A 26915-nucleotide genomic window follows, 5' to 3' on the forward strand; every position below is an offset into this window, starting at 1 on the left:
CTGCTGGCCTGCCTTGGTCTGCTTTCAAAGCCAGCGATTTAGCCCAGTGTGCTAAACCAGCTCAGATCACAAGAGTGGATTTATTTTTTTAAATCCTTCTGACACCGTACCACCATTTACATTGCTTCACTCGCCAATGGTGAGCCAAAGAAGAGTCTCCATTTTTCACTGGAGACCAAGGATATCTCTGATTGCCATGGCTGTTGACTCCAAATGGCATCCGCAACCATGTAGCTCCAACTCCAAAGTTCTCCTTCTACATGGTGCTCCTAAATTTCGAGAGTGAGGTGGTCAAGACTTTTCAGCTGAAGTCTTGAGGTGATTTTTATCCCAATCCTGCTGTTGAACTTGAAGAACTTTCCGCCAGCTGCTTCGCAATGAGGACCAAGTCTTGGCCTGAAGCTCCTTTTTATGCTGCCACCAAAGGGGGCTGGAATCCTGGGACCCCATTGACACCATCCCAAGAGGCAACAACATCAGTTAATGTACTTTGAAGCCCAATGATGCTGGGCACAGGCTCACTTAGAGTTCAGCTTAGCTAAATAATTTCAGTTATGAGGATAGTTTGGAGAGGTTGGGACTGTTCTCTTGCGAGGGAAGGGGGCTCAGAGAGGAGATAACATGGAGATGTTCAAAGTCATGAGGAGACTGGACACAGTAGTTCATGAAAAACTGTTCCTGCTCGTAAAAGGATCAAGAATGAGAGGGCACAGAATTAAAGTGATTTGCAAAAGCAGCAAATAGAACAGTACAGCACTAACAGGCCCTTCGGCCCTCGATGTTGTGCCGAGCAATGATCACCCTACTCAAACCCACGTATCTACCCTATACCCGTAACCCAACAACCCCCCCTTAACCTTACATTTTTATGACACTACGGGCAATTTAGCACGGCCAATCCACCTAACCCGCACATCTTTGGACTGTGGGAGGAAACCGGAGCACCCGGAGGAAACCCACGCACACAGGGGGAGGACGTGCAGACTCCACACAGACAGTGACCCAGCCGGGAATCGAACCTGGGACCCTGGAGCTGTGAAGCATTTATGCTAACCACCATGCTACCGTGCTGCCCCCAAATGTGACGTGAGGAAAAACGTTTTCACACAGTGAGTGTTTTGGGCCTGGAATGCACTGCCTGTAAGTGCCGTGGAGGCAGTTCAATCAAGGCATTCAAGAAGGCATTAGATGATTATTTGAATGGAAAGAAATGTGCAGGGGTATGGGGGAAAAGGCAGGGAATGGTACTAAATCATGAGGCTCCTATGGAGAGCCGCTGCATACACGATGGGCCAAAAGGCCTCCTTTTGTCCTGTAACAATTCTGTGATTCAGACCTAGTATTTCACTGAAGTTCAGGGGGCAATGGGAAATATCGCCTGACTCACATCTGTGGAAGAAGTTGCAGCTACCATTTCAGAAACCTCGACTACCCCCAGAATCTCCCCCCAATACCTTGTGGCTGTCAACATTTCATAGGTTGCAGCACGCTGCAGGTGTTCAGCATGGCCTTGCACTCTTCCTTCATGGTGCTATAGGTACTGAAAATGGATGTGCCAACTGATTCACCATGTGGGAACAGTCTCCACTGCTTGAGAATGATGGTTCTGCCTCATTGACTGCTTGGAAATGCAGCCTCTGAGATGTGGCCTGTGTAGCTTCTCAGTTGAGTGCAGTTCTTTTCCCACACTCCAGTGAACCATTTCAACTCCTTCTGCTGACATGCATTTTATGCTTGACAGATATTCTGTCTGACTTGCTAATTATCTCTTCCCAAGTGAGTCCAGTGGGGCTGGTGCTCAGGTAAGCAAGTTTCCATGATACAGTACGGGTGGGTCAGGAGTTGCCAATCTAGATGTGTCCGGTAGCTCTGCTGAACACTCATCAATTTCTTTATAAAATTTACCTGATTTATCATCAACAAGTACTTGTTGGCCACTATGAAGGGGAGCACATTAAGGACTTGGGAAAAATTAGCTAGTGGCAGCCCATTTAAACATAACCATAGGGATCATGTGCAATCTGGAGGAGAGATACCCGAGGTCATGAAGCAGATTGTGGATATGGTACAGTGACCTCAGCTAGGTGGCCAGGTAGAGAGTGTTCCTAGTGAGGCGAGGAACAGCACACAGGAACAAGAGAAAACTGGAGGTGCATGGTGGAGGTTACAGTCTGACCACATTGGCTTCTCAGGCACTCTGGCTCGGATTCTCCAAAATCCCAGCTAAGTGTTGATGCTGGCGTAAACACCGGAGTGTTTCACGCCGGCATCGACAGGCCTCTTGGCCCAGCAATTCAGTGGCCCAAAGGGGGCCAGCACGGTGCCAGAATGCTCCACGCAGCTCAGGCGCCGATACACGGCCCTGCACTCCCGGCGCGGGTCTGCGCATGCGCGTGGTGGCCGTTTCCACGTTGGCACCGCACAACATGGTGTAGCGACACAGTGGACCTGTGCGGAAGGTAGCCCCCCCCCCCAAATCACGCGCACCTACCGATCGGTAGCCCCCGATCGCGGGCCTGCCCGTCATGGAGACACCCCCACGGAGTCTGATCGCCGCCCGTCCAGGACGACCGCCGCAGTTGCGGATCCGAGCTCCCGTCGGGTGGTACCATATGTGAATCATGGCGGCGGGACTTGGCGGGAACTCGACCAGTCGACCGCAGAGAATCGCCACGGGAGCCTCTTTCTACGGACCCCGACCGGCGCTGCGTTGACCGCGTGCGCGCAACTGGTATCGATTCTCCCGTCCCCGGAGAATCGTGTCCCAGCGTTGGAGCAGCGTGGCGGGAATTTCCGTCATCAACGGCGATTCTCCGACCTGGTGCTGGCTTGGAGAATCCGGCCCTAGTGCCTACCATTCAACAAAGGCATTTCTTGTTACATAATGCGTGGTTAGAGAAAATCAATATCCATGCCAAGTGAGAAGAGTCAAATGTTCCAGGTAAAGGATTAATTGTGGCAAGTGTAAGGGATCAGATATGACAGGTAAAGGGCCACCTATGGCAGAGGAGGCAGTGGCATTTATTGTCGCTGGACTAGTGATCCAGAGGACCCGGGTTTGAATCCCACCACGGACAATAGTGAAATTTGAATTCAATTAAAAATCCCATGATACCATTGTCAATTGTCATAAAAACACACTTGATTCACTAATGTCCTTTAGAGAAGGAAATTTATCGTGCTTGCCTGGTCTGGTCTACAGCTGTATTTTATTTTTTGTGGAACGTCCTCTTTCAGATCAAAATGAAACTGGGGAGTAATCTGAAAGAGGGATAATTTGTTTCCTTCTTATCATAGATCATAGAATTTACAGTGCAGAAGGAGGCCATTCGGCCCATCGAGAGTGCACCGGCTCTTGGAATGAGCACCCCACCCAAGGTCAACACCTCCTCCCTATCCCCATAACCCAATAACCCCACCCAACACTAAGGGTAATTTTGGACACGAAGGGCAATTTATCATGGCTAATCCACCTAACCTGCACATCTTTGGACTGTGGGAGGAAACCGGAACACCCGGAGGAAACCCACGCACACACGGGGAGGACGTGCAGACTCCGCACAGACAGTGACCCAAGCCAGGAATCGAACCAAGGACCCTGGAGCTGTGAAGCATTTGTGCTATCCACAATGCTACCGTGCTGCCTTATGATACCATTGGGATCCAAGAAATGTCCATGTGACCCGAGGTTGCTACTGTATTGGGATGAAATGTGAAGTAAAAATTAAACAGAAAAGTCATTGCAGTGCTGTCAGTTTGGAGCCCGTCTTGCAGTAGAAAGTTCAGAACACAGAATTTATGTGAGGGCAGGAATAATAATCTTTATTAGTGTCACAAATCGGCTCACATTAACACTGCAGTGAAGTCACTACAAAGAGATCAGTTTTTTTTTCCGGCAGTAGGAATAAAATGGTGATACAATGTGCCAGTGAGTTGAGAACTGGACCCTGAACCTGGTGTGTTGGTTCACTGGTTGAAAAAGAACTCTGGATGGCTATGCCATCAGGACTGTCATGATGTGAGTGTGAGAGGACTGATGGGCATGCACCTTGTTGGTGTTAATTGCGACTGGGCACTTTCGGATGAAATACGGCTACTGGTGAATGTGACTGAAAGGCAGAGGTGATTGACTGAGAAGTCAGAAAGTCTACATAATGGAGGCTAAATTGGAAAAACTGAGATTGCACATGGTGCTCCATTTGCATGGCAAGTATTGTGAGTGCTTGTAACAATGTGAGGTGAATCTTTGTTGTATTGACTACTTAAAGCTAATTTTTTTCTTTTTATTTGAAATATCCTTCACCTGTTAGTTTTTGTATTAGTTTTTAGTCAATTTTAGTTGGCATGCAGCAAAAGCTTAACAAAATTAAGTCAAACCTTGCCCGTTCTGATAAAAGGTCATCGATCTCTCCTGGGATGGTAATACAGGTGCTACGTGAGCCAGGCGTAAGGTGTGTGAGGTGTAAAGGATTAGATGATTTTGGCAGGTCTCTTGACAGATTTCTGTGAGGTTTGTGGGGTCCTGGGGTCAGGTTGGCAGTCATGGTTTTGCAACTAGTAACTGGTACATGTACAATCCCTGGATTCATGGAGTGTTTATCCCTGGAATCATTCATGTGAATCTCCTCTGTAGTCTCTCCAAAGCCTTCACATTCTTCCTCAAGTGTGACACCCAGAACTGGACGCAGTACTCTGGAGAGGGCCTAATTAGTGGCTTATGCAAGTTCAACATGACCTCCTTACTCTTGTACTCAATGTCACATTTGATTATTTTATTTTCTCAGCTCTTAGTGCATCCCCTGTGGGTTGCTCTGATATTGACGGCTTAGTTCTCCTTAACGTTAATTTTGGTACAGGCTTTAATTTGCAAAGTACAGACAACAAGAAAAGTTGGTATGAACAATTAATGTCACTTGGACATCCATTTGGGGTGAGAGTACTTTCAGATGCTGGCTAGCATTGAAGAATTCTCCTGAGAGATTGTTACCCTACTGTCTGACAATGAGGTATAGGTTGCAGGACTTGAGAATTGTATTTGAAAATGACAATGAACACGCCCACCTAATCACCTACACCGTGAGGTCATAGTTGGCAGGGAGATGATTCATTTCTCTACCATCCTTTTCGGTATGATCATGTCTTCATGTAACTTGGGTCACCTTTGTAGACATCCTTTGCACCATGTGGCCAATGGGTATGGCTGACTATATCAGGCAGCTCCTACATAATCCCACTGCAGAGGCTAGTCCAGGCTGACACTTCAGTGCAGTATTGAGGGAGTGTACCAATCTGAAGAGTGCCATATTTTAGATTGGATGTTAAACCGTGCCCAGGTACATCCCACTCCTTATTCTGCAATACCAATAAACCATCTGACCACCGGGAAGCAGTTAACAGACAATAAGTGCTCCAAATTTTACACAGTAGCAACACTCTACAAGCTCAAAGAGCACGCAAACAGAAAGCCAACCAACATGGAGGAGAGTGAGGCCAAACTGACAGGTAGCATTATGGGGAGTGTGAGCAGCTAGCACTGAGGGGGGTGTGAGCAGACAGATAGCACCGAGGGGAGTGTGAGCAGACAGATAGCACCGAGGGGAGAGTGAGCAGACAGATAGCACCGAGGGGAGAGTGAGCAGACAGATAGCACCGAGGGGAGTGTGAGCAGACAGATAGCACCGAGGGGAGTGTGAGCAGACAGATAGCACTGAGGGAGTGTGAGCAGACAGATAGCACCGAGGGGAGAGTGAGCAGACAGATAGCACCGAGGGGAGTGTGAGCAGACAGATAGCACCGAGGGGAGTGTGAGCAGACAGATAGCACTGAGGGGGGTGTGAGCAGACAGATAGCACCGAGGGGAGTGTGAGCAGACAGATAGCACCGAGGGGAGAGTGAGCAGACAGATAGCACCGAGGGGAGTGTGAGCAGACAGATAGCACTGAGGGAGTGTGAGCAGACAGATAGCACTGAGGGAGTGTGAGCAGAGAGACAGATCGCACTGAGGGAAGCGTGTGCAGACAGACAGATAGCACTGAGGGAGTGTGAGTCGATAGACAGCTAGCACTGAGGGAGTGTGTGCAGACAGATAGCACTGAGGGAGTGTGAGCAGAGAGACGGGTAGCACTGAGGGAGTGTGAGCAGACAGACAGATAGCACTGAGGGAGTGTGAGCAGACAGACAGATAGCACTGAGGGTGTGTGTGCAGACAGACAGATAGCACTGAGGGTGTGTGAGCGGACAGATAGCACCGAGGGGAGTGTGAGCAGACAGATAGCACCGAGGGGAGTGTGAGCAGACAGATAGCACTGAGGGGGGTGTGAGCAGACAGATAGCACCGAGGGGAGTGTGAGCAGACAGATAGCACCGAGGGGAGAGTGAGCAGACAGATAGCACCGAGGGGAGTGTGAGCAGACAGATAGCACTGAGGGAGTGTGAGCAGACAGATAGCACTGAGGGAGTGTGAGCAGAGAGACAGATCGCACTGAGGGAAGCGTGTGCAGACAGACAGATAGCACTGAGGGAGTGTGAGTCGATAGACAGCTAGCACTGAGGGAGTGTGTGCAGACAGATAGCACTGAGGGAGTGTGAGCAGAGAGACGGGTAGCACTGAGGGAGTGTGAGCAGACAGACAGATAGCACTGAGGGAGTGTGAGCAGACAGACAGATAGCACTGAGGGTGTGTGTGCAGACAGACAGATAGCACTGAGGGTGTGTGAGCGGACAGATAGCACTGAGGGAGTGTGAGCAGAGAGACGGATAGCACTGAGGGAGTGTGAGCAGACGGATAGCACTGAGGGAGTGTGAGGAGAGAGACAGATAGCACTGAGGGAGTGTGAGCAGACAGACAGATAGCACTGAGGGGAGTGTGAGCAGACGGATAGCACTGAGGGGAGTGTGAGCAGACAGATAGCACCGAGGGGAGTGTGAGCAGACAGACAGATAGCACTGAGGGAGTGTGAGCAGAGAGACAGATAGCACTGAGGGAGTGTGAGCAGACAGATAGCACCGAGGGGAGTGTGAGCAGACAGACAGATAGCACTGAGGGAGTGTGTGCAGACAGATAGCACTGAGGGATTGTGAGCAGAGAGACAGATAGCTCTGAGGGAGTGTGAGCAGAGAGACAGATAGCACTGAGGGAGTGTGAGCAGAGAGACAGATAGCACTGAGGGAGTGTGAGCAGACAGATAGCACTGAGGGAGTGTGAGCAGAGAGACAGATAGCTCTGAGGGAGTGTGAGGAGAGAGACAGATAGCACCGAGGGAGTGTGAGGAGAGAGACAGATAGCACTGAGGGAGTGTGAGCAGACAGATAGCACTGAGGGAGTGTGAGCAGACGGATAGCACTGAGGGAGTGTGAGCAGACAGACAGATAGCACCGAGGGAGTGTGAGGAGAGAGACAGATAGCACTGAGGGAGTGTGAGCAGACAGACAGATAGCACTGAGGGAGTGTGAGCAGAGAGACAGATCGCTCTGAGGGAGTGTGAGCAGAGAGACAGATAGCACTGAGGGAGTGTGAGCAGACAGACAGATAGCACTGAAGGAGTGTGAGGAGAGAGACAGATAGCACTGAGGGAGTGTGAGCAGAGAGACAGATAGCACTGAGGGAGTGTGAGCAGACAGACAGATAGCACTGAGGGAGTGTGTGCCGACAGGTAGCTCTGAAGAGAGTGTGAGCAGAGAGACAGAGAAGAACAATTGGCACAATTAAATATGAGGAGTTCCATTGGAGCATTGGATAAAACAGGAGGAGACAATTTGAAAGTTTCCAAGTAGGTTGGGGAAGAGCAGGAGCATTCGGCAATACAAAGCTCCTAACAGCAATGGAAAAGTTGAATCATGCATCCAGAGCACCAAAGCTGTCAGCCACCAGAAAAGAATTAACATGAAGTAGTGGATGTCTGGGCACAGACAGCAACTATTGTGACAAAACTTTGGTGCTAGTCCTGCATTCAGCCAATGCTGGCATCAATATTCCAGATGGCGAGTGAAATTCTCTGCCCGCGATGCCGCAAACTGCTATCGGCCAAAACGGAGGTTCATGTCCGGCGCCAATTTGGGTGCCATGCTCCGGCCCCTCGCTGGTGCAATAACGAGGTTTGCATCCCGCGCCCGCCGCAGCATGTAAAGTTGGCAACTGCATGCATTTAAATGTAATTAGTGGGTGGGACACAGTACGCTCTGCCCATCCACAATGCTCTGCTCCTCTCAGGTCAATGTCCCACGGGCGTGAAGTACTACAAGTATTTTCAAACGTGGACTTGGCGCCATGGCTGCAGAGGGGGAGTGGGAGGCTAAAAAACATTTGAAAACTGTCAGGCTTGCTGGGGGATGGTTGCCCGCACCAGGGGCAGAAGCGGATAGTGACTTGGTGCCATGTCCATGGACTTAGGGTGTCCCCCTCGGATCGGGGTGGCCTCCTCATTGCTGCCGTCTGCCACCTCTGGGTGAACCCTAACATTGACCCTCTTAAGGCGAACTTTATCTTCTCGAGACTCAGAAACCCAGCCATGTCACTAACCCAGGCCTCTACACTCGGGGGCTTCGAGTCCCTCCACATTAACAAGATCCGTCTCCGGGCTACCAGGGAGGCAAAGGCCAAAACGTCGGCTTCTTTCGCCCCCTGGACTCCCGGCTCTTCCGACACTTCAAAGATCGCTACCTCCGGAATCGGAACTATGTTTTGTGTACCGTGGACATCACCTTAGCGAAACCCTGCCAAAACCCTGTAAGCTTCGGGCATGCCCCAAACATGTGGACATGATTTGCTGGGCTTCCCGTGCACCTCACACACCTGTCCTCTACCCCAAAAAACTTGCTTATCCGGGCCACCGTCATGTGTGCCTGGTGGACTACCTTGAACTGCAACAGGCTAAGCCTGGCACATGATGAGGATGTGTTAACCCTGCTTAGGGCATCCACCCACACACCCGTCTCTATCTCTCCCCCTAGCTTGTCTTCCCAAGTGCCCTTGAGCTCCTCCACTGGACTTTCCTCCGATTCCAAAAGTTCCTATTGATATCGGATACCTTCACTTCTCCCACCCAGGTACTGGAGACCACTCTGTCCTGTATCCCCCGTGGCGGCAGCAGCGGGAAGGCCGGAACCTGCCTTCCCAAGAAGTCCTGTACCTGCAGATATCCAAACCCATTCCCTGCTGGCAGTTCAACATCCACTGAAAGAACAGGCGGGGAAGCTCCCGTCTATAAATAGATCTCCCATCCTGCTAATTCCTGCCCTTTGCCATCTCCAGAATCTACTATCCAGCCTACCCGGTACAAACCGATGATTATTATAAATTGGGATCCAAACCAATGCTCTCTCCACTCTCTTATATCTCCTCCACTACCCCCAGATTCTCAGAGCCGCCACCACTACCGGACTTGTGGAGTATCGGGTCGGCGAGAACTGAAGAGGTGCCGTTTTCAGAGCTCCCAAACTGATGTCTTTGCATGCTGCCGCCTCCATTCGCTCCCACATCAATCCCTCACCCACTACCCACTTCCTAATCATGGCTATATTAGCCGCCCAGAAGTAATTACAAAAGTTTGGCAGCGCCAACCCACCCTCCCCCTGACTGCGCTCCAGCAACACTTTTACTCACCCACACAAAGCCCAAAATAACCTTACTTACCCATTTAAAAAAGGCCCTCGGGATGAAGATGGGGAGGCACTGTCATTTTCACGGCTGTACCCTCCCCGCCAGTGATAGCGGGAGCATGTCCCATCTCTTAAAGTCCTCTTTCATTTGTTCTACCAGCCGGGTTTGGTTTAACTTGTGCAGTGCCTCCCATTCCCGGGCCTCCTGGATTCCCAGATACCGAAAGCTCCTTCCTACCATTCTAAATGGCAACTCTCCCAGTCTCTTCTCCTGCCCTTCGCTTGTGTCATCTCGGTTTTCCCCACGTTCAATTTATACCCCGAAAAATTACCGAATTCCCCTAGGATCCGCATAACTTTCCCATCCCCTCCAACGGGTCTGAAATATACAAGATCAGGCCATCTGCGTAAAGCACCAGATACCCAACCCCCATATCAAGCTCAGGCTTATCTCCTGCTCTCCTCCCACTGTGCTTCCGTGAGTCAGCTGACCAAGCTGACCTGACAGTTCCCACCCATGGCACCAAACAGTCTGTCTCCGCATTGTTCTCTCACCTCTCCCCCCACTTGAACATACATATTCAAAGCATCACATTTCCTAGTAAACAAACAGCAGAAAAAACAATGGAAAAACAACCAGAAAAAAACAATCACAGAAACCAACCCCCCTCCACCCAGCTCCCAGTAAGACAAAGTTAACTTTAGCCATCGAAACAGCCCCTTATTGCACATAATGCTACTTATTCAAACCAGCACAAAAGTGATTGTCAACAAATCGCCATTGCTGTACTCTCCCCAAAGATCCAGTGTCTTTAGTTCACATCCAGTCTTTTTTCCCTGATGAAAGTCAACGCATCGCCTGGTGTTTCAAAGTAAAATTCCTGGTCCTCATATGTGACGCACAGGCACGCTGGGTACAACACCCCGAACTTCACCCCCTTCTTAAAGAGGGCCGATTTTGCCCAGTTAAACCCAGCTCGCCTCTTGGCCAAATCCGCATCCATGTCTTGATGAATTCGCAGCTCACAATTCTCCCACCTGCTGCTCCGTTCCTTCTTGGCCCACCGCAGAACGTGTTCCTTGTCCAGGAATCGGTAGATACGTACCACCATCGCCCTTGGCGGCTCATTCGCTCGGGACTTCTTCGCTCGGGCTCTGTGCGCTCTATCCACTCCCAGGGGCTGAGGGAACACCTCAGCCTCCATCAACTTCTCCAACATGTTCGTCACATAGGTCCTCACATCCGATCCCTCACTGCCCTCAGGGTGGCCGACCATTCTCGGTTCTGCCTTATGGACCTGTTCTCCAGGTCCTCCAGCTCTCCTGCATTCTTTTCTGGCTGTCATTCATCATCTCCACCTTGGTCTCCAGCACGATTAGGTATTCCTCGTGCTCGGACACCTTTTTCTCCACCTCCTGGATCGCACGTAGGTGGATTTCTTGATTCTGCACAACCTGATCAATTGAAGCCTTGATCGGGTCCAGTTTGTCCTTCTTAAGCTTGGCGAAGCAATCTTCAAAAAACGTCACCAGCTGTTACGTCGACCACTGTGCTGTCTCCCCACGGCCCTGCTTCTCCGCCATGCTTTCCCGTGTTGCTAGCTCTGCTCACGTCTTTCTTGTAGAACTTTGTCTTCTTACACGGCCACTTCTGGTCCAATTCTCCATACACTGAACGGAGATTTCTCCTCACCGTCACACTCTCCACCAACTCATCTAATAAAATCCGGGAAAAGAACGGGAGAGAAAGGTCCAAAAGCCGATCACAGACAGGAGCTATCAAATGTGTGACCTACTCCTCCATGGCCGCCACCGGAAGTCCCGTCTGTCTTTTAAACGCGCCCTTTGGTGCTACTAACAGGCTCCTGGCTGCTCACCCTGCTGAGTGCTGCTTTTGTCCATTAAATGCTCAGAAGGCACCTGATCATCTGTGAACCCACCAAGCCACTCCTCTGGACACCCTCATACCCCAGTTGCATCATCAAGGCAAAGGTTAATCAGGAAACCCTTAGGTGTAGGCACTCCTCAGAAGCGGTGCCCCATTATGGAGGACACCTGCACCGCAGCCTAGGGAACCCTCCCGGGTTCTCTGCCCCTCACAGGGTAGAGGTCTCACCAGTGACCCCCACCCCTCAGGATCACCAGCTGTGTCCTCCTGGTGAGACTGGCAGCGCTGACTGCCTCTGCCAGCACCCCAGGCAATGTTCATGAAGACAGGTTTCAGTGTAGGTTGGTGCTCTATCAGAGGTTCAGTGCAGTCTTGATGGGCCGATTGAGCTCATAGAATCACACAATCTCAACAGTGCAGAAGGAAGGTATTTGACCCTTTGATTCTGCACCGACCCCCTGAAAAAGAACCCTACCTAGGTCCATTCTCCAGCCCTATCGCTGTAACCCCACCTAAACTGTACACCACTGACAGTAATGGGCAAATTTAGCATGGCCAATCCACCTAACCTGCACATCTTTGGACTGCGGGAGGAAACCGGAGCACTCAGAGAAAACCCACACAGACACGGGGAGAGTGTGCAGACTCCACACAGTGACCCAAGGCTGGAATTGAACCCAGGCCCCTGGTGCTGTGAGGCAGCTGCTCTAACCAGTGTGCCACCCTGCCGCCCCATATATTCTATATCCAAATGTTTAATATACCTTTTGATTTCTGCAACAAAATAGTGGTAATTTTCCTACAAAACGATAAGTTCCAAACTAAATTGTCATAAAGTGTGTCAACAGGGCTAATTTGAGTGTGGGTGCCAGAATTCCTAGTGTGCCTTAAAATTTGAATGGAAGCAAAACTTCAAACATAATTTCTTCATTGAAGCTCAATGGTCACATCAGAGTGAGGTGAGTGACTTGCTTGAATTGTGTGCCCTCTTGCAGTTCAGCGGGTAGCACTCTGGTCTCTGAGTCATGAGGTTATGGGTTTGAGTTCTACTCCATAGACCTGAGAACATGTTTCAGGCTGACACCTCAGGGCAGCACTGAGGAGGTGCCACCTTTTTGTTAAGGCATTAAACAAAGTCTCAGTTTTCCCACTCAAATGGATGTGAAAGATCTCATGAAGCTATTTTGAAGAAGGATAGCAGAGCTCTACCCAGTGTTCCTGTTAATGCTTATCCCTTTGCCAACAACACACAAAAGAGATTATGTGCGCATTATCACATTGCTGTGCGTGGGAGTTCGAAAATTAGTTGCGTTGCTTCCTACAACACAACAGTGATGATATTTCAATAGTATTGTATTGGCTGTGTACTCAGATTCATCTCCTTCAGGTTGAAAGAAGGCTTGGCGAGAGATGCAATGGTTTTTGTCGAGGCTTATCTGGAGCAGCTCTGTGATGCAGGACTCTGCTCCGCAGGCTGTTCCCAGGGTTGCACACCAAGATAAACATCAACTACAGCTGCAAGTTCGTCAACTCAGTGAAAGATAATCTGTTGTTTGCCTGAAACTTGTTGGTCTCCCAGTGCAAAGAATCCTCAACCGAGTATTGCAGACTGGCACTTTCCAAGGCCTAGGACTAGGTGCTGACGGACGCACTGAAGTTTGGGGGTAGCTGTTCCAGAGGTCAATGTCCAAGTCCTTCCCCCCATAGTACACTGAGGGATGGAAGATTTGTAGAACCTTCAGGCTTATATCTGACATTGGATATGTGTGAACATTGAGAGTATTGAAATTGTCGTGAACACACTGTATGAAGTAACATGGAATTCTATTGCACTTTCTGTGAGTTTTCAATTTGAAATGTTTTTCCCCCTGGAGTTATGCCAGACATGGAATGTATTTATCAGGAGAATTATAACTGCACCTGGAATGGAATATCCTGTATGGAGACAAGCTCAATTTAAGGCACTTTCTGTCTGGTCTGGTTGATATCATTTAGTAATGTACTTTTACAAGTTGTATGAATAAAGTATATTCACACCAAGATTGTGAAATATCTGCCCATCCTCAAGTCCCCACACTTACCCATGTATGGTTTTGTGCCTGCAATTGAGGTGGCTTGCTTTTCCTCGTTCACCAATGCTGCAATGTTGAAGTCAGTAATGTGCACGTGCCCTAGAATGGTCCAGATAAAAGAAAGAAATACGGAAGATTAAGATGCCTGAAAAATACTGGTGATAAATCTCTGATGTCAGCAATTGCACTGTCGCTAGGACTATTTGTGCAATTGTGCAGTCGACTGGTAACTAATCAAGCGTGTGAGTTTGACACAACGAGAGATGGCGCACTGTGGCAAATTATTTTCTCTGACTGATCAGCAGCACAACATGCACACAGCTATTCCCCTTCCCCGTAGCTATGGTATCGTGGGCAGCACTCTCATCTCTAAGCCAGTGAGGTTCAAGCCACACTCTCGAGACCTGAGCATAGAAGCCAATTCAATGCTCAACAGAGGGAGTGCTGCACTGTCAGAAACGCTGCCTTTGGATGAGATGCTAATCCAAGGTTCCGCCTGTTCTTTCAGTGGACACAGAAGATCACATGGCATTGTTCAGAGAAGAACAGGGGTGTTCGGACCTCAACCAGCATCCCTAATAACAGATGATCTGGCCATTATCGCATTTGTTTGTGGGATCTTGCTGTGTACAAAAGCAGTTGTGTTTCCCAAATTACAGCAGTAACTACGCTTTGAGGTGTCTTGGGCGCATGCAAAGTACGGCAGAAATGAAAGTCATAGACATAGAAGTTACAGTGCAGAAGGAGGCTATTCGGCCCATCGAGTCTGCACCGGCTCTTGGAAAGAGCACACCACCCATGGTCCACACCTCCACCCTATCCCCGTAACCCAGTAACCCCACCCAACACTAAGGGCAATTTTGGATACTATGGGCAATTTAGCATGGCCAATCCACCTAACCTGCACATCTTTCGACTGTGGGAGGAAACCGGACCGCCCGGAGGAAACCCACGCACACACGGGGAGGATGTGCAGACTCTGCACAGACAGTGACCCAAGCCGGAATCGAACCTGGGACCCTGGAGCTGTGAAGCAATTGTGCTATCCACAATGTTACCGTGCTGCCCTTAAGAACAAATTAATCTACACTCCATCATTCTACCGTAATCCATGTACCTATCCAATAGCCGGTTGAAGGTCCCTAATGTTTCTGACTCAACTTTCTTTCAGACCTCCTTTAGCCGCATGTTTTCCGGCACTTACAGATCCTCCCCCCCCCCCCCCCCCCCCCCCCAAAAAAAACCCAAAACAATGGACCACAACACCTTTGGGAAATGAATGGTGAAAATTGGAAAAAGAAAGTTCCTGGCCTTTAAATCTGGAGTTAATAATAATCTTTACTGTCACAAGTAGACTTACATTAACACTGCAATGAAGTTACTGTGAAAAGCCCTTAGTCGCCACATTCCAGCGCCTGTAGTACACGGAGGGAGAATTCAGAATGTCCAAATTACCTAACAGCATGTCTTTCGGGTCTTGTGGGAGGAAATTGGAGCACCCGGAGGAAACCCAGGCAGACACCGGGAGAACGTGCAGACACCGCACAGTGATCCTGGAGCTGTGACACAACAGTGCTACCCACTGTGCTGTGTGATTTTGGTATAGGTACTGTCTCCTGGTGGCCTCAGGCACTGACCCTGCCAATTACCGGGAGCTCATCTAAGTCACACAAGCTAGGTGAAAGCCTGAATCACTAGGGTTGCATCTTTTATTCCCATCAAAGGAAAGGCAGACAGAAAATTTAGGTGTTGATAACAGGCCTGAGGGGTGGCCAAAGGATTGCTGGAAAATCTATCTACTGCATATCAGACAGCATATCCCTGGTAAAAGTATCAGAAATCTTCAGGGGTTCAGACTGCATTGTAGGACTAGATCCTCAAGTTGATAACCATACCTGCCCTTCCCAGCAACATTACCTATTATACCAGTAACCTAGTTTGGGTTAACAGTGACTACTATCTCAAATAGGCCTACTGGAATCTCCAGGGAAGGGTTGGGCCTAATCTGAGCAACTTCCACACATCCCACTATTTTCATGGTCAGGCAATGCCAGAAGGCATCACTTACTTGAATTATATTCCTCAACACAACAATACTAATTTCATTTTCCTTACTCCCTATCTCTGTAATCTCCACAGCTTTATAATCCTAACCCTCTGATATCTCTTCACTCCTTCAACTCTGGCCTCTAGCACATCCGTGACTTTTATTGCTCCACCATTGGCGGCTGTGTCTTAAACTTACTTGGTCCTAATTCCTTTCCTATACCTCTCCGTCTCTCAACAACTCTCTCTTCTCCTTTAAGTTACTTTTTAAAACGAACCGCTTTGATCAAGGTTTTGGCCACCTGATTTTTGAAACAAATTCCTTATTGGGTGCCACTGGCTAGGCAAGCATTTATTGTTTGTTCCTAACTGGCCCTTCGAAGGAGGTGGTGGACTGCCTTCATGGACCGCTGCAGTCCACGTGGTATAGGTATATCCACAGTGCTGTTAGAAAGGGAGTTCCAGGATTTTGACCCAGCGATAGTGAAAGAAGGGCGATATAGTTCCAAGTCAGGATGGTGTGTGGTTTGAAGGGGAAATTGTAGGCGGTGGTGTTCCCTAATGTGATATAGTATCAGTTTTTGCCTGAAATCATTGCTGCAAAGTGCTGTGGAACATTTTACCACCTACCTGGTTTTATTAGTAAATTTGCGGGCGACACAAAGGTTGGTGAAATTGAGAATAGTGATGAGGACCATCAGAGGATGCAGGAGGATATAGATTGGTTGGAGACTTGGGCGGAGAGCTGGCAGATGGAGTTTAATCTGCACAAATGTGAGGTAATGCATTTTGGAAGGTCTAATACAGATGGGAAATATACAGTAATTGGCAGAACCCTTAAGGGTATTGATAGGCAGAGGGATCTGGGTGTACAGGTACATAGGTCACTGAAAATGGCAACGCAGGTGGAGAAGGTAGTCAAGAAGCCATACAGTATGCTTGCCTTCATCGGCCAGGGCATTGAGTTTAAAAATTGGCAAGTAGTGTTCAATTCTGGTCACCATACTACCAGAAACATGTGGAGGCTTTGGAGAGGATACAGAAAAGATTTAAAAGGATGCTGCCTGGTATGGAGGGCATTAGCTATGGGGAGAAGTTGGAGAAATTTGGTTTGTTCTCACTGAAATGACGGAGGTTCAGGGGGCGACCTGATAGAAGTCTACAAGATTATGAGGGGCATGGACAGAGTGGATAGTCAGAAGCTTTTTCCCAGGGTGGAAGAGCCAATTACAAGGGGACATAGATTTAAGGTGCGAGGGGCAAGGTATTTACACAGAGGGTAGTGGGTGCCTGGAACTCGCTGCTGCTTCATCTTGACAAATTCATGAATAGGATGGGAATAGAGGGTTATGGTCCCTGGAAGGGTAGAGTGTTTTAGTTCAGATGGGCAGCAAGGTCGGTGCAGGCTTGGAGGGCTGAATGGCTTATTCCTGTGCTGTAATTTTCTTTGTTCTTTGTAAGGTGCTACATAAATCTAGGTTGTTGTTGTTTAAAGCACAGAACAAATGAAACAATAAGGTATAAACAATTGTCAGCTTCAACTGCTCTCAGCGGATGTGGGAAGTGTTGAAACAAAATTAAAATCAGCAAAATAAAAGATTACAATAATGCTGATGTTCTGATTCCAATAACACTGCTGAAAACATTCCAACATTAAGATTACATTTTGCTCATCGTTCTGCATACTCATAGCTCCAACTGATTAGTTTAAAATAAATTATATGTGCCCAGAGGCACTCAAAACCACTCAGGTGTGCCTCTAATGGCACAGTCTGTAAAACAAATTCACATTACAGCCCCTGCTTCGACTATATGACATACCTTACTTATCCTGAAAACCGCATGCTGTTGTAGAATTACATAGATAGATGTGGTGCAATGTTATTCCATCATGGAGTTAGTACAATGGCAACCTTACTCTTCGACAGCCCTGCAGCTGCTGTTCAAATCTGATCCAACTAACACAACCAAGTAAAATTGGCCCTCACCAATAACCACAAATCAAAGTAAGCCATAAGGTGTTCTCACATGGCAACAATCATTACACGTCAAAGAACTGTTCATTGGCTTTAAAGTGTTTTAGGATGTCCTGTGGGTATGAAAAGTGCGATATAAATGCATCTTACTTAAAAGGGAACAGGTTAGGCTCGTTGCTACCTTAGCCCTCAAATGAGCTGTCCCTGTACAATTCAGCTGCTGAGACGAGGAAGAATGCAGCTTCGATCCTTCATCTACTCTGAGATAATTAATCTCAACTGGGGCAGCATTTGAGGTCCTCTAGACAAAGAAAGCAAAATTATCCAGTCCAATTCAATATTCAGGATGGCCACTAGAATGTGGACACCTGGGCAGGCATCACTGTGGAACGTTCCCTGATAGACTAGTCTTCTAATACACATTGTTTAGACACCCACAGAAAAAAGGGGCACTAGGGGAGATATGGGGGAGATATCAGAGCACGAGGCACAATCAACTAGAGCCCTGGAGCTACAACCCTACACAGCAAAGCAAACAAATACCCTTGGACCAGGACCCTGAGCAGTCTTTACTATCAGAATGGAAGACAGTCAACTATAACCCTGGACTCATGACCCCACATGACTAAGAATAGCATAGCATAGCATAGAATTTACAGTGTAGAAAGAGGCCATTCAGCCCATCGAGTCTTGGAAAGAGCACCCCATTTAAGCCCACACTTCGAACCTATCACCGTAACCTCACCTAACTTCTTTTGGACACTAAGGGCAATCCACACATGACCAATCCACCTAACCTGCACATCTTTAGACTGTGGCAGGAAACTGGAGCACCCGGAAGAAACCCCGCGCAGACACGGGGAGAACGTGCAGACTCCACACAGACAGTGACCCAAGCCGGGAATCGAACCTCGGAGCCTGGAGCTGTGAAGCAACTGTGCTAACCACTGTGCTACCCATAACCTCGAACTAGAACCTGACACAAGTATATAATCAACACATTCATGAAGAACAATTTTTAAAGCTGCAATTACTTGATCGTTTTGTTGATTGGCCTCCTGATATAAAATGGTGAAGAAATAATTTTTATTTTATAGAGGATTGTTCATATTCCAAGGACATCCTGAAGGACTTTACAACTAATGAATTATTTCTGAAGTCTAGTCAATATTATATAGTCGGCAGATACAGCAGTGAATGTAGGAACAGGAAGATTCCATAGAGTCAGCCCTGGTTCACGGTGGCATACTCACCTCTGTGCCAGAAGGTTATGGGTTCAGGTTCCACTCGAAAGACTTGAGCACAAAAATCTAGACCGACATTCTAGAACATGCCGTACTGAGAGAATGTTGCACCGTTGAAGAAGTTGTCTTTCAGATGAGATAATAACCCTAGCTCTCAGCTGGTTTAGCTCACTGAGCTAAATCGCTGGCTTTTAAAGCAGACCAAGCAGGTCAGCAGCACGGTTCGATTCCCGTACCAGCCTCCCCGGACAGGCGCCGGAATGTGGCGACTAGGGGCTTTTCACAGTAACTTCATTGAAGCCTACTCGTGACAATAAGCGATTTTCATTTTTTTTTCATTTCATTTTTCAAAATATGGCCAAGCAGTATTTTGAAGAAAAGCAGGGAAGTTCTCCCAGTGCCCTGGCCAATAATTACCCTTCACCCAAGATCACCAAATATATTATCTGATCATTCTTACTTTGCTGTTTGTGTAAACTGACTTCTGTGCTTCCTATATTACAACAGTTGTTACAAAGGGATATCTGTGGTTGTGAATGGTGATATATAAATACAGCCTTACTTTCCTCAACCAGCAATGAGATGAAAGGCTCGGAAAGATAGGGGCCGGGATTCTCCGAGCTGAAATTGCGCTTGGTGCGTGGGCAGAGAATGGGGAGTCAGACCCGCAAGCGGGTCCGATGCCCTCCCGCGATTTTCCGTGGACCGGAAAATCGCCGGCAGTCGCATGAGCGCGGTCGATGCGGCGCCGGTCGGGGGCCATTGAAAGAGGCTCCGGCGGTGATTCTTCACCGGCAGCTAGCCGAGTACCCGGAGTAACATGGTTCCACCCGGCGGACATTCGGAGTGGCAGCTGCCCATGGTGGGTGTGGGGAGATCCATCACTGGGGGGGGGGGTTCCTCCAGGACGGCCAGGGTTCCGATTGGGGGCCACCAATCGGCGGGTGCACGCCATCCAGGAATGGGCCTATATTGTTGGCACTGGCTTGCTGTGTGGGTCCGCCATGTTGCAGCTGGAAGTGCAGGGTCCCGTATCGGCAGCCGGAGCTGTGCAGAGCACTCCGGCACCCTGCTGGCCCCTTCAGGTAAGTGAATCGCTGGGGGAAGGGGTCCGTTAACGCCGGTGTGAAACACTCCGGTGTTTATGCCGGCGTCAACATTTTGCCGCCGTTTCGGAGAATCCCGCCCAGGGCCTCAATTAATTTCTTATCCAACTATGCCCAAACAGCACTGAGATAAATTACCGTAAAGTCTGTTTTTAGTCACGTTAGCTAAAAGACAAATGTTCAGGACATCACTGGGAGAGGTCCCATGCTCATCTTCAAAAAGAATTACAGGATCCACCTGAGAATGCAGGCAAGCCTTGGTTTAGTATCTCATTTGAAAGGTAACACCTCTGACAGTACAAGCACTCACTCGGTATTGCACGAAAATGGAAGCTTACATTAGGTGCTCAAAACCCTGGAGTGAATCTTGAACCCACAACCCCCTGGCACTCAGATCACAAAGTTAAGATTGACGCCATTTACAAATATCTTATCACACGAGAACCCTCTATCCCATCCCCATAATTTGTGGAGTGTGATCTGCCTGCAAATCCTGGGGTTAATTCGATCATTTTGATTTTCATGCTTCCCTTATTCTTGAACTGTGCTACTTCAACAGGAGTGTAAATATATGCCAGCTGGCAGTCAGCCTTTTCAGCTGACAGGAGTGTTTCAAACTATGTGTCAACTTGTCAGCATTTCAGAAACAAAAGCGTCAGCTTTTCTCACTGGGCTTGGAGGTAATCAGTATGAAGCACTCCTATTGGTTGGAGGACAGAAACTGCAAGTTGTCGGAACCAATTAATTAAATACCTTCTCCTCTAACTTGCACACAGATATGATACAAATAAGCAATGATTTTCAAGAGTTGCAGTCAAAAGATGTGTTTATCTTTCATTTCCCAAAGGAGTGATATTGGTTGTGGAGGGTTGTTTTTCAAACTGGAGGCCTGTGACCAGCAGTGTGCCTCAGGGATTGGTGCTGGGTCCACTGTTATTTGCTTTATATATATTAATGATTTGGATGAGAATGTAGGAGACATGGTTAGTAAGTTTGCAGATGACACCAAGATTGGTGGCATAGTGGATAGTGAAGAAGGTTGTATAAGATTTCAACAGGATCTTGAGCAATTGGGCCAGTGGACTGATGAGTGGCGGATGGTGTTTAATTTGGACAAATGTGAGGTGATGCATTTTGGTAGATCAAATCATGGCAGGACCTACTCAGTTAATGGTAGGGAGGTGTGGAGAGTTACAGAACAGAGATCTAGGGGTACAGGTTCTTAGCTCCTCAAAGGTGGAGTCGCAGATGGGCAGGGTGGTGAAGAAGGCATTCAGCATGCAAGGTTTTATTGGTCAGAATATTGAATACAGGAGCTGGAGGTCTTTTGAAATTGTACAAGACATTAGCAAGTTCACGCATGGAATACGCTGATCAGTTCTGGTCACCCTATTATAGGAAGGATATTGTCAAACTAGAAAGAGTGCAGAAGAGATTTACGAGGATGCTACCAGGACTTGATGGTCTGAGTTATAAGGAGAGGCTGATAGGCAAGGACTTTTTTCCCCTGGAGCTTAGGAAGCTTAGGGGTGCTCTTATAGAGGTCTATAAAATAATGAGGGGTATAGATAAGGTAGATAGTCAACACCTTTTCCCAAAGGTAGAGGAGTCTAGAACTAGAGGGCATAGGTTTAAGGTGAGAGGGGAGAGGTACAAAAGAGGCCAGAGGGGAAATTTCTTCACACAGAGGGTGGCGAGCATCTGGAACGGGCTGCCAGAGGCAGTGGTAGAGGCGGGTACAATTTTTTCCTTTAAAAAAGTTAGTTACATGGGCAGGGTGGGTATAGAGGGATATGGGTCAAATGCGGGCAAATGGGACTAGCTTAATGACAGAAACTGGGCGTCATGGACAAGCTGGGCCAAAGGCCCTGTTTTCATACTGTAAACATCTATGACTCTGTATATAATCTGCAGCTTTTGATGATTTTTAGTTTCCTTGTCCCCAAAACCAGTCACTGACATTTTTTGAGAAAAGGAGGATATTTCCTGGTGGTATGTTTGGAACACTGGGAACAGGAGTGGACCGTATAGCCTGTCATGCTATTCAATTAGATCCTGGCTGATCTACAGTGACAGATTGTATTTGAACATCCTAATTCTTCCATTATGGAATTGACTTGGGGATTAATAGAATTGCCAAAGCTCCGAGTGTCACTTCATTTAAAAATAATTGAAACTAAATACCCAAATGTACGCTTTTAGCACAATATACAAGTGGGATGTATGGTGCAGAATGTTGAACTATTTGTGCAAGCTTTTACACCATGCTTTGTTCAAATTTGAGAGATTTGACCCTTTGTATACTGGAGCTATCTGCAGTCCGTATCTTAACTCCCACCCGGTTCCATTCACCCGTTTTTCCTCACTGGTCTACATTGGTTCTTGAACTGACAATGTTTCAACTTTAAACTTCTCATCCTTGTTTTCAAATTGCTTCAAAGTCTCAGCACTGCCTCCCCCATGTCTGGAGTCTCCCCCAGCCCGACAACTCTCCGAGATCTCTGCACTCCTGGGCTACCTGGTCATAGAACATAGAACGTACAGTGCAGAAGGAGGCCATTCGGCCCATCGAGTCTGCACCGCCCCACTTAAGCCCTCACTTCCACCCTGTTCCCCCTAACCCAATAACCCCTCCTAACCTTTTTGGACTGTAGCCATCTGGGAATGCCACGTCCCGATTACAAAATGGACACTTTGCAAAGAATGCAGGGAAAATGGACAATTCTGAGAAAGCAAGCAGGTGCAAGGTTTGTCTGTTGATTGGAGCTGTAGCTCCCAGACAAGACCGACATTGCAAAGCCATTACCATACTCATGAGCCATCTCCGGGGACAAAAGGGTAACATTTAAGTAAACAATACCAAGGCAGACACCCAGGCGCCAGAGGAGTCTAGAACAAAGCAGGCCAACAGCAACCGGTGGGATGGCGGTCTACATCCCACCCCAGGCAGAAGTGAGGAAGGCGCTGGATGAACTGTACACAGTCATAAACAGCTATGAAACAGAACACCCAGAGGCTTTGTTCATCGTGGCCGGAGACTTCAACAAGGCCAACCTCAAGAGTGTACTGCCAAAATTCCACCAGCATATCTCCTGTCCCACCAGGGGCGACAACACTCTTGACCACTGCTACTCAAAAATCAAGGGCGCCTACCGTTCCATCCCCGACCGCATTTTGGGAAATCAGACCAGAAGACTGTGCTCCTTCTCCCGGCTTACAAGCAGAAACTCAAACGGGAGAATCCAGCTAAGAAGGTTGTGCAGTGCTGGTACGAGGAGACAGAAGACTTCTTACGTGACTGCTTAGAGACAGTGGACTGGTCCATATTTAAGAACTCAGCGACTAACTTAAATGAGTATGCCACCACCGTCATAGACTTCATCAGCAAATGTGTGGACGACTGCGTGCCAAAAAAAGCAGTACGTGCGTTCCCCAACCGGAAACCATGGCTCAACCGCGAGATTGACTCCCTACTGAAGGACAGATCTGAGACGTTCAAGGCAGACGACTCTGTCCTATACAAGAAATCCAGGTACGACCTCCGCAAAGCCATTCGAGATGCTAAGAGAGAATATCAAACTAAGCTAGAGTCACAGACAGACTCTCGGCGGTTGTGGCAAGGACTAAACAATATAACGGGCTACAAAGTGAAGCCGAGCAGTATCTCTGGCAGCAGCGTACCCCTCCCCGATGAACCTAATGCATTCTATGCTCGGTTCGAGCAGGTAACCAACAATCCGCTATCAAGTGCCCCAGCAGCCCATAATTCACCCATACCCACCATCACAGCTTCCGAAGTCAGATCGGCCTTCCTGAAAGTGAACCCGCGGAAAGCGACGGGTCCAGACGGGATCCCTGGTCGTGCACTCAGAGCCTGCGCAGACCAGCTGGCAGAGGTATTCACAGACATCTTTAACCTGTCCCTACTCCACTCCAAGGTCCCCACCTGCTTCAAGAAGACCACCATCATACCGGTACCAAAGAAGAACCAGGCAACGTGCCTCAATGACTACCGCCCGGTGGCCCTGACTTCAGTCGTAATGAAGTGCTTCGAGAGGCTGATCATGAAGCGCATCACCTCCATACTCCCAGAACGCCTTGACCCACTTCAATTCGCATACCGTCGCAACCGGTCCACATCAGACGCCATTTCCCTGGCCCTACACTCATCCCTAGAGCATCTCGAAAACAAGGACTCCTACATTAGACTCCTATTTACTGGCTACAGCTCCGCCTTCAACACCATAATCCCAGCCAAGCTCATAGCAAAACTCCAAAACCTAGGACTTGGCTCTCCACTCTGCAACTGGACCCTCGATTTTCTGACCAACAGACCACAATCAGTAAGAATGAACACCAACATCTCCTCCACAATAGTCCCCAATACCGGTGCCCCGCAAGGCTGTGTACTTAGCCCCCTACTCTACTCCCTGTACACACACGACTGCGTGGCAAAACTTGGTTCCAACTCCATCTACAAGTTTGCTGACTATACGACCATAGTGGGCCGGATCTCGAATAACGACGAGTCAGAATACAGGAGGGAGATAGAGAACCTGGTGGAGTGGTGTAACGACAACAATCTCTCCCTCAATGCCAGCAAAACTAAAGAGCTGGTCATTGACTTCAGGAAGCAAAGTACTGTACACACCCCTGTCAGCATCAACGGGGCCGAGGTGGAGATGGTTAGCAGTTTCAAATTCTTAGGGGTGCACATCACCAAAAATCTGTCCTGGTCCGTTCACGTCGACACTATCACCAAGAAAGCACAACAGCGCCTATACTTCCTCAGGAAACTAAGGAAATTCGGCATGTCCACATTAACTCTTATCAACTTTTACAGATGCACTATAGAAAGCATCCCATCGGGCTGCATCACAGCCTGGTATGGAAACTGCTCGGCCCAGGACCGCAAGGAACTTCAGAGAGTCGTGAATACCACCCAGTCCATCACACAAACCTGCCTCCCATCCATGGACTCCATCTACACCTCCCGCTGCCAGGGAAAGGCGGGCAGCATAATCAAGGATCCCTCCCACCTGGCTTACTCACTTTTCCAACTTCTTCCATCGGGCAGGACATACAGAAGTCTGAGAACACGCACAAACAGACTCAAAAACAGCTTCTTCCCCGCTGTTACCAGACTCCTAAATGACCCTCTCATTGACTGACCTCATTAATACTACACCCTGTATGCTTCATCCGATGCCAATGCTTATGTAGTTACATTGTATATCTTGTGTTGCCCTATTATTATATTTTCTTGTATTTTCTTGAATTTTGTTTAATCCCCTTTTCTTCCCATGTACTGAATGATCTGTTGAGCTGCTTGCAGAAAAATACTTTTCACGGTACCTCGGTACACGTGACAATAAACAAATCCAAATCCAAATCCAAACCTAGGACACGCCCAGCAATCAGGGCACCCACCCCTTTATTGGAGGAAATCGATAGGAACGATTGAGAAACGGCCCAATTAATTGGAGCCAAATTCAAGGCCCACCCAAAAGCACGCGAAGCCCCTTTTGGGTATAAGAAGGATCCCCCAAGAGAGACTCGCTCTCTTGGCCTTGGCTCTCAGCGAGGAGAGACCTGCCTAGCAGCTGCACCAGAACAAGTAAGTCCAAAGTCAATGCACGGTACGAGACAGACGCTCTTAGCTGATATTCCGTACCAGCTCAACCCCAGCAGCCTCAGAAGCGGACAATGGCCATTGTTCCTCTGACTGACTGGGCGCCCGAAGCTAAGTATAGGCTTTAGTAGTATGATAGTTTAGTTGGTAGAGTTTTGTGCATGAGTATATTTGACCGTGTGTGTAAATAAATGAGCACTGATTTCGAACTTACTAACTAGTGTATCGAGTCTTTGATCAGATTTCGGTTTTGAACCTAGTGGCGGCATCGGAAGATACCTGGCGACTCTTGAGCAAGCATGATTAGAATTAAGGAAGGCGACCATATTAACCGCCATAAACAGAGCCAATTAATGAGAGAACACAATTAGCAACAGGGCACGAAGGGTAATTTAGCGCGGCGAATCCACTTCTTTGGACTGCGGGAGGAAACCGGATAACCCGGAGGAAACCCACACAGACATGGGGAGAGCGTGCAGACTCCGCACAGACAGTGACCCAGCAGGGAATCGAACCTGGGACCCTGGCGCTGTGAAGCCAAGTGCTAACCACTATGCTACCGTGCTGCCCATATCACTTGCGCATCACTAATTTTAATGGCAAAAAGAAAAGAGGGTGCTGGAGATCTGAAATGAAAACAGGAAGTGCTGGGAAAACTCAGCAGGTCTGGTAGCATCTGTGGAGAGAGGAGCAGAGTTAACGTTTTGAGTCCAATATGACTCTTCTTCGGAAGAGAAGTGGTTCTGGGGAAGTCAGACAGTCTCAAAACATCAACTCTGTTTCTATCTCCACAGATGCTGCCAGACCTTCTGAGTTTTTCCAGCACTTTTTTTTTTAGAAACTTAGAGTACTCAATTTGTTCCCCCCCAATTAAGGGACAATTTAGCATGGCGAAACCACCTACCCTGCATATCTTTGGGTTGTGGGGGTGAGACCCACGCAGGCATGTGGAGAATGTGCAAGCTCCACATGGACAGTGACCCGGGGCTGGGATTGAACCCGGGACCTCAGCACAGCAGTGCTAACTACTGCGCTGCCCGCGCAGCACTTTAAAAAAAAATCACTGATTTTAATTGCTCCACCATAAGCAGCCCTACTCTTCCGCCGTCTAGAATTTGAAACTTTAGTGTTCCCTCTCTGACCCTCTCCTTCTCTCTCTTCTCCTTTAAGATACTCTTTAAAACTCATCACTTTACTCACGCTTTTGGTCACCAGCAGCAGATACCTGGCAACACCACCACCTGGAGGTTTCCCTCCAAGTCACTCATCACTTGGAAATATATCACCATTCCTTCACTGTCGATGGGTCAAAATCCTGGAACTCCCTCCCTAAGAGCACCGTGGGTGTACCTAC

At 48.3% G+C, this 26915-nt stretch overlaps 1 protein-coding gene across 3 annotated transcripts in view; it reads right to left on the reverse strand.

Annotated features, from left to right (window-relative positions):
- Positions 1 to 26915, reverse strand: part of LOC119965041 (serine/threonine-protein kinase 32A-like) — a 416342-nt gene that overhangs the window by 154807 nt on the left and 234620 nt on the right. For all 3 annotated transcript variants that reach the window (XM_038795261.1, XM_038795260.1, XM_038795262.1), the window contains exon 6: positions 13567 to 13656. In XM_038795261.1, the coding sequence (XP_038651189.1) occupies positions 13567 to 13656 (90 nt within the window). The remainder of the gene's footprint in view (positions 1 to 13566; positions 13657 to 26915) is intronic.

The sequence above is a fragment of the Scyliorhinus canicula genome, chromosome 4 (assembly GCF_902713615.1).
Source record: "Scyliorhinus canicula chromosome 4, sScyCan1.1, whole genome shotgun sequence".
NCBI lineage: Eukaryota > Metazoa > Chordata > Chondrichthyes > Carcharhiniformes > Scyliorhinidae > Scyliorhinus > Scyliorhinus canicula.